Source organism: Callorhinus ursinus, unplaced genomic scaffold (assembly GCF_003265705.2).
Source record: "Callorhinus ursinus isolate GAN/ISIS: 27379988/994484 unplaced genomic scaffold, GSC_fseal_2.0 scaffold52, whole genome shotgun sequence".
Lineage (NCBI taxonomy): Eukaryota > Metazoa > Chordata > Mammalia > Carnivora > Otariidae > Callorhinus > Callorhinus ursinus.
This window is the reverse complement of record NW_027397114.1, coordinates 9,641,962-9,650,041: the sequence shown is the minus strand read 5'-3', so window position 1 is coordinate 9,650,041 and position 8,080 is coordinate 9,641,962. Positions and strand designations below refer to the sequence as shown.

Sequence of the window (8,080 nt, the reverse complement as noted above, 5' to 3'; positions counted from 1 at the left end):
CTACAGTCCCAAACAATTGATAATCACAATTGGCTCTGTAAGCAGGAATATGCTCAAGCGTAGTGCATGGGGAGACATTGGAACAAGACACAGGGTATGACAAAGCAATCCTGGAGACCACCTTTGGCTGGGATCACCACCTGGGGGCTCTGTTATGCTGGCAGACTGCAACCTTCATGTAGATGGTGGTATAGGGGCTAAGGGCAGGCTGCTCCAAAATGGACCACTTTGGCATGAACATTTTTCTGAGTTAAAAGCAATCAAAACCCAGCAGATTCAGGAAATGCTCTTTACCTACCCCTCAACTACCTGCATCTACCAGGAAGAAACCTATTAACAAGATTCCTCTTTATCTAAGACACTTATCTGCATAATAGGGCAACCTTTGTTTTACAAACATCTCCTCTCACCTTCCTGCTAATGGTCTTTCTCCCCTTTGTATCCTCAGGCCCCTATCCCTCGCCTTAGCTCATATAAGTATCATGTTGCCTCACTGTCTTTGGAATTTCCATGGCCCTGTGGATTCCCCATAAGTATGCTATTAAATTTTATTTTCTCCAGTTAATCTCTCTCATGTCAATTTGTTTCTTAGTCCAGCTAGAAGGACTTTAAAGGGTAAATTCGTCCTTCTCAAAAGTGGCTTTGTTCATAGTGCCCCATAACCACTTATTTATGTCCAACTTTGATGCTATCTCCTTAGGGTATGTTTTGGAATTTTTAGAAAGCTATGTAGGAGATAATTCTTTGAATTCCTTAGGATATTGGAAAGACATAGTGTCCTTTCAAATAACTCTAAAAATTAGCCATTTCATAAATACCAACTATTTTAAAAATAAATTCACTGTTAAAATTCCTACAAAAAACAAATATTCCTTAATGACAGGGAATATGGTAACCATTTCATTCTTCAGCTCCTTGGGCTTACAAATAAAGTTCCCACAGATGTTTTTGCAATAAGTCCTGGCTCCAACCTAGTAGGTGTATGACCCTAGGCAAGTCACTTCTCTGGTTCCTTATGTGTAAAATGAGGAATACAATACCTCCTCATGGGATTTTATGAGAATAAATGAATACATTTATTTCTTTTAGCACAATATTTAGAATATAGTTGTTAGAATTAAATGATATTTGCTATCGTGAAGATTAAAAAATGAAATTCGCCATGGTTTGGAAAGCTACAACTATGGAAAATAATGAGCACATACCTAAGACAAAAAAAAAAAAAAAAAAACTCACAGTAACAAAGAGTAGAAGAGAGGTTACCAGAGGCTGAGTTTATATTCTACATTCTATACATAAGGAACCAGATCAGTGACTTGCCTGAAGTCATACACCCATGACACCCAAGTGTTGGAGCCAATACTTGTGGGATGGGGGGGCGAGGGGAGGAGATAATTAAGAAAAAAAAAAGGTGCAGTAGTGGTTGCCAGGGGCTGGGGAGAGGGGTTCAATGTGGAGTTAGTGTTTAATGGGTATAGAATTTCAGTTTTGCAAGATGAAAAGAGTTCTATGGGCACCTGTGTGTCTCAGTCAGTTGAGCATCTTGATTTCAGCTCAGTCACGATCTCAGGGTCAGGAGATCAAGCCCCACATCAGGCTCTGCATTCAGCACGAAGTTGGCTTGGGATTCTCTCTTTCCCTCTGCCCGCCCACCCACACCCTCTCTCTAAATATTTTTTTTAAAAAAGAGTTCTAGAGATGGATGATGCTGATGGTTCACAACAATATGAATGTACATCATACCACTAAATTGTACACTTAAAAATGGTTAAGATAGTTTACCAAAATAAAAAAATTGGGGGAAAAAAACCCCACTGATAATAAAATGATAAGATGCATTCCTGTAGCTCCAAAAAGTACACAATAAAACTTCTTTTACTGACAGACCATGACTTTTAAAATAGTCCCTTACTATTTTCCTGAACTTGTTTTGTCCAGGAAGCATGACAGCTACACTGTGCTATCAAAACATCAACTGGCAAAAACATCACTGAATTATAAAGATAATTGGAAACTTTGAAGTTAAGGTCATTAAGTTCATATTTGAACCATAAATAGCAAAATATAATGGGTCTTCATTAAATAAGGAAAGCAAATGGTCTTTCATGAGTACCTGAGCATCTAAAAAAAAAAAAGAAGTCTAGGGAACTTGCTAACGTATCAGTGCCATTTCAGAAAGAATAAACACAAACAAGGAAATGACTTGTGTCCTGGGGGTCATCAGCAGCTGGCCAGGGTATATAAAGGCCCCAGAGCCCGACAAAGACATTCACACCTGACAACACCCAAATCCTCTCACCAGTCCAACCCAAACCAACCCCAGACATCACCATGACCGGCTCCTGCTGCGGCTCCACCTGCTCCTCCCCAGGCTGTGGGGGAGGCTGCTGCCAGCCCTGCTGCTGCCGTGACCCCTGCTGCTGCCGCCCCGTGTCCTGCCAGACCACGGTGTGCCGCCCCGTGACCTGCACCTGCCGCTGCACGCGCCCCATCTGTGAGCCCTGCCGCCGCCCTGTCTGCTGTGACCCCTGCTGCCTGCAGGAGGGCTGCTGCCGCCCCATCAGCTGCTGCCCCACGTCCTGCACGGCCGTGGTCTGCCGCCCCTGCTGCTGGGCCTCCACCTGCTGCCAGCCCATCTCTGTGCAGGCGCCCTGCTGCCGTCCCCCCTGCTGCCAGCCTGCCCCCTGCCGCACCACCTGCAGGACCTCCCCCTGCTGCTGAGAAGTACATTATCACTGATGGTCCCCAGTAAATGGTGGCGTCCATCCAGCCTGCTCTTCATGACAGAACAGCATGCCTTTTCTGAGAAGCCCGTTTCACATCTCTTCAGTTTAGCTCAGAATAGGCACTGGAGCCCCCTTTTCAGACTGACTACTGATGAAGAGTACCCTGTCCTCTCATAACCCCTGTCTAACTCCTCAATCATGTCTTCTGTCTTCTAATAAACTTAGTATTTCCAACATAGAAATCATGGTCTTTGTGATACTTTCTTTCAGCAGGTTCTGTCTGTTTTGTCGGGAGACATTCAAAGCAAGATGCAGAATAATCCTCTCCAACTGTTCTCTAAAATACCCTAAGTCTGGGTAGTTTCCTTATTATTCTTGTAAGGGGAATTTATAAGGCACAGTAACCAAGTGAGAAAGGTGGGCACGGCTAAATCTTCATCACACATACAGAGTCAGATGTGCTAACAATCCAGACATCTCAAACATCTGAGAAATGTCCTTTAACAACAGCCGGTAAGGAGGCTGCATCTAGGCTGATACTTACATCCCTGGGATGAGGGTTCATTCACTGACCTGACACCTGTTAGCATAGCTTAGAAAATCCCGTATGTTAGAGGTGGAAAGAACCTTAGGCAACATCTGGCCAAACACGTTTGTGAAGCTGAAGAGCAATGAGTAATGAAAGATTAAATAAGTTTCTTACTAATATAATTATAATCACTGATGTTCAGAAAAGACCCAGGAGACCGTAAGGCCCCTGACATTAAGCCCTTAAGTCAAACACTTCCTCTCAGTATGGTAGGAGACATGTTCTTCTGCCCAGAGGAACTCTTTGGTCTTTAGTGGCCAAGAATAACTGTGGCTTTGGCTAATTCCTTTCTATGTGTTATAGATCTGGTAGTAATTTTGAATGTTATTCACAGTGTCAACTCTTGTGGGTACTGAATTGACACTGGTTCTCAAGGGCTGTCAATCCTTGTGCTCAGGAATTGGGCAATAATGGCATTTTCTAAGCAAATTACTCACTGTCAGTCTACACATTGTTTGTTGAACATCTACTATTTATATGAGTAAGACACGGAGTTGACCACCCTGAGGAAATATGAACAAATAAGAGGGCTCTTGTGATACAATACATTAACAAAAGAAAGAACAAGATTCATATGATCCTCTCAATAGAGGCAGAAAAAGCATTTGACAAAGTACAGCATTCTTTCTTGATCAAAACTCTTCAGAGTAGAGGGATAGAGGGTACATACCTCAATATCATAAAAGCCATCTATGAAAAAACCTACAGCAAATATCATTCTCAATGGGGAAAAACTGAGAGCTTTCCCCTGAGGTCAGGAACGCGGCAGGGATGTCCACTATCACCACTGCTATTCAACATACTATTAGAAGTCCTAGCCACAGGAATCAGACAACAAAAAGAAATCAAAGGCATCCAAATCGGCAAAGAGAAGTCAAACTCTCACTCTTTGCAGATGATATGATACTTTATGTGGAAAACCCAAAAGACTCCACCCCAAAACTGCTAGAACTCATACAGGAATTCATTAAAGTGGCAGGATATAAAATCAATGCACAGAAATCAGTGGCATTCCTATACACCAACATCAAGACAGAAGAGAGAGAACCTAAGGACTCGATCCCATTTACAACTGCACCCAAAACCATAAGATATCTAGGAATAAATCTAACCAAAGAGGCAAAGGATCTGTACTAGGAAAACTATAAAATACTCATGAAAGAAATTGAAGAAGACACAAAGAAATGGAAAAACGTTCCACGCTCATGGATTGGAAGAACAAATATTGTGAAGATGTCAATGCTACCTAGAGCAATCTACACATTCAATGCCATCCCCATCAAAATACCATCCACTTTTTTCAAAGAAATGGAACAAATAATCCTAAAATTTGTATGGAAGCAGAAGAGACCCCGAATAGCAAGAGGAATGTTGAAAAGAAAAGCAAAGCTGGCGGCATCACCATTCCAGACTTCCAGCTCTATTACAAAGCTGTCATCATCAAGACAGGATGGTACTGGCACAAAAACAGACACATAGATCAATGGAACAGAGTAGAGAGCCCAGAAATGGACCCTCAACTCTATGGTCAACTAATCTTTGACAAAGCAGGAAAGAATGTCCATTGGCAAAGACAGTCTCTTCAACAAATGGTGTTGGGAAAATTGGACAGGCACATGCAGAAGAATGAAACTGGACCATTTCCTTGCACCACACACAAAAGTAGACTCCAAATGGTTGAAAGACCTAAACGTGAGACAGGAGTCCATCAAAATCCTAAAGGAGAACACAGGCAGCAACCTCTTCGACCTCAGCTGCAGCAACTTCTTCCTAGAAACATCGCCAAAGGCAAGGGAAGCAAAGGAAAAATGAACTCTTGGGACTTCATCAAGATAAAAAGCTTTTGCACAGCAAAAGAAACAGTCCACAAAACCAAAAGACAACCGACAGAATGGGAGAAGATATTTGCAAATGACATAACAGATAAAGGGCTAGTATCCAAAATCTATAAAGAACTTGTCAAACTCAACACCCAGAGAACAAATGATCCAATCAAGAAATGGGCAGAAGACGTGAACAGACATTTTTCCAAAGAAGACATCCAAATGGCCAACAGACACATGAAAAAGTGCTCAACATCACTCGGCATCAGGGAAATCCAAATCAAAACCTCAATGAGATACCACCTCACACCAGTCAGAATGGCTAAAATTAACAAGTCAGGAAATGACAGATGTTGGCGGGGATGCGGAGAAAGGGGAACCCTCCTACTCTGTTGGTGGGAATGCAAGCTGGTGCAGCCACTCTGGAAAACAGTATGGAGGTTCCTCAAAAAGTTGAAAATAGAGCTACCATATGACCCAGCAATTGCACTACTGAGCATTTACCCCAAAGATACAAATGTAGGAATCCAAAGGGGTATGTGCACCCCGATGTTTATAGCAGCAATATCCATAATAGTCAAACTGTGGAAAGAGCCAAGATGTCCATCGAGAGATGAATGGATAAAGAAGAAGTGGTATATATACACAATAGAATATTATGCAGCCATCAAAAGGAATGAGTCTTGCCATTTGCAACGAAAAAGGAATGAGTCTTGCCATTTGCAACGACGTGGATGGAACTGGAGGGTGTTATGCTGAGTGAAATAAGTCAATCAGAGAAAGACATGTATCATATGACCTCACTGATATGAGGAATTCTTAATCTCAGGAAACAAACTGAGGGTTGCTGGAGTAGGGGTGAGGTGGGAGGAATGGGTGGCTGGGTGATAGACACTGGGGAGGGTATGTGCTATGGTGAGCACTGTGAATTGTGCAAGACTGTTGAATCACAGATCTGTACCTCTGAAACAAATAATGCAATATATGTTAAGAAAAAAAAAAAGAAGAAGATAGCAGGAGGGGAAGAATGATGGGGGGAAATCGGAGGGGGAGATGAACCATGAGAGATGATGGACTCTGAAAAACAAACCTAGGGTTCTAGAGGGGAGGGGGGTGGGGGATGGGTTAGCCTGGTGATGGGTATTAAAGAGGGCATGTTCTGCATGGAGCACTGGGTGTTATGTACAAACAATGAATCATGGAACACTACATCAAAAACTAATGATGTAATGTATGGTGATTAACAATAAAAAAAATTTAAAGAAAAAAAAAAGAGGGCTCTTGCTTCAAAGAGGTTATAATGTATTTAGGGTGATGAGGTATAAATAAGAAAAAAAAGTCAAATAGTACATAATGTAAGCAATATAAATATAAAAGAAATGCCATAAGTAGTTAAAAATAGTTGAAGATTATAAACCTACTAGGAAACATGATGCAATTGTCTTGTCATATATTTAAGTTACAAATAAATAAGCTGTAAAATATTCAACTATTTTGTGAGGTAAAATGTATTCTGCATGTTTATGCCTAAAAATTATCTAAAACATTATGCAACAAAATCTAAGAGTGATTGGGGATAATATTCAGTTTCTTCTTTATATTTTTCTTAATTACATTATTTTAAAATGAACATATATTTTCTCTTTAATGGAATGTACTGTCTAAAACCTGTATCTATTTTGGGAAAAATATTTAAACCTTTCTCATAATTATGCTCTGCTCTTAAAAACCTATCAGAGTCTAAATGGATTTAAAGCAGATAATTAGCAGCTCTTTGTACTCATAAGAAGTTATTTATTATATAGAGAGGAGAATACCACTATGCTATATATGGTGGACTTTCTGATAGCTTTAAACTCTGATTAAATTATTAAACACTGATTTGTATTTTAACTCTTCAGGGATCATCTCAATTGCATAAAATAAGGTGGCAATTTGATATGTCCCAAATAAGAATTTTTTTAAAAATTGTTGGCAGTTTCAAATAACAGGTATAATTATTTTTGTCCATTTGAATAGACAATTGAGAATTAAGAACACAAGACAATATTTTCCATGTTAAAATTTGTTCATGATGTCATTGTTGAATGTTAGCATTAAATAAAGACCTAGCATTAGTAATACAAAATATGCTGCCCATCACCACCAGGAATCTGTCTAAATTAGTTTTAAGGCTCTTTTTAACAGACTTTTTCTAAGACCTCACTCTGTGTTGCATGGACTGTGGAGTTCTCAGTACGGTTCAGGTCACTAATCACAATTCTGACACATATTCTTCTTGTAGGTTCTACAACAATAACCTAACTCCCCTTTCCAAAAATTGGTGTTAAAAAAATGGGGCTCTATATCTTCCTTCCAGGCATTTTTATTTTATTTCATGCTATTAATGAAACTCTTCAATGGATAATCTTATTTACTATATATTCTGTGGTAACTTATTAAAAAGCTGGCCATTTGTCATATCAAATATGTTCATCTTTATTCTAAATTCAAAATTTAGAGTTTATAAGGCACCCACAGAAAATGACTTTTTAAAAATATATTTATCTTGTCAATTATGCCTCAATAAAGCTGACAAAAGATGAAATGCCACATAAAAAATATATATACACATATATATTTATTTATTTAATAAACACAAAACAGTTGCTAAGTGCCAGGCACTGTTCTTAGTGCTTGACAAACAATAGCTTATTTAATGTCACAACAACCTGGGTGTGTCCTATCATTAGCCCTCATGGCCCAAGCACACACAGCCAGTAAGTGGCCAAGTTTTCAGTGAAGGTTATCTAGTTTTAGGATAAGTGGCATTAAAAAATGCCATGTGGCTTGCCACCAATGTCAAATCACAGAGTTCTGTGGCATAAATTACTGAAGTATGACCCATATTTTCTCTGCCTAGAGATGAAGTTTTTGTTTTGTTTTGTTTTTAATTTATTTAT

At 39.7% G+C, this 8,080-nt stretch overlaps 1 protein-coding gene across 1 annotated transcript; it reads left to right on the top strand.

Moving 5' to 3' along the window:
• The first annotated feature begins 2,331 nt into the window (after window positions 1–2,331).
• On the top strand, window positions 2,332–2,721 carry LOC112813949 (keratin-associated protein 2-3). Its single transcript, XM_025859191.1, has one exon. The coding sequence runs from the start codon at window positions 2,332–2,334 to the stop codon at window positions 2,719–2,721; it is 390 nt and encodes a 129-aa protein (XP_025714976.1).
• Window positions 2,722–8,080: the final 5,359 nt, after the last annotated feature.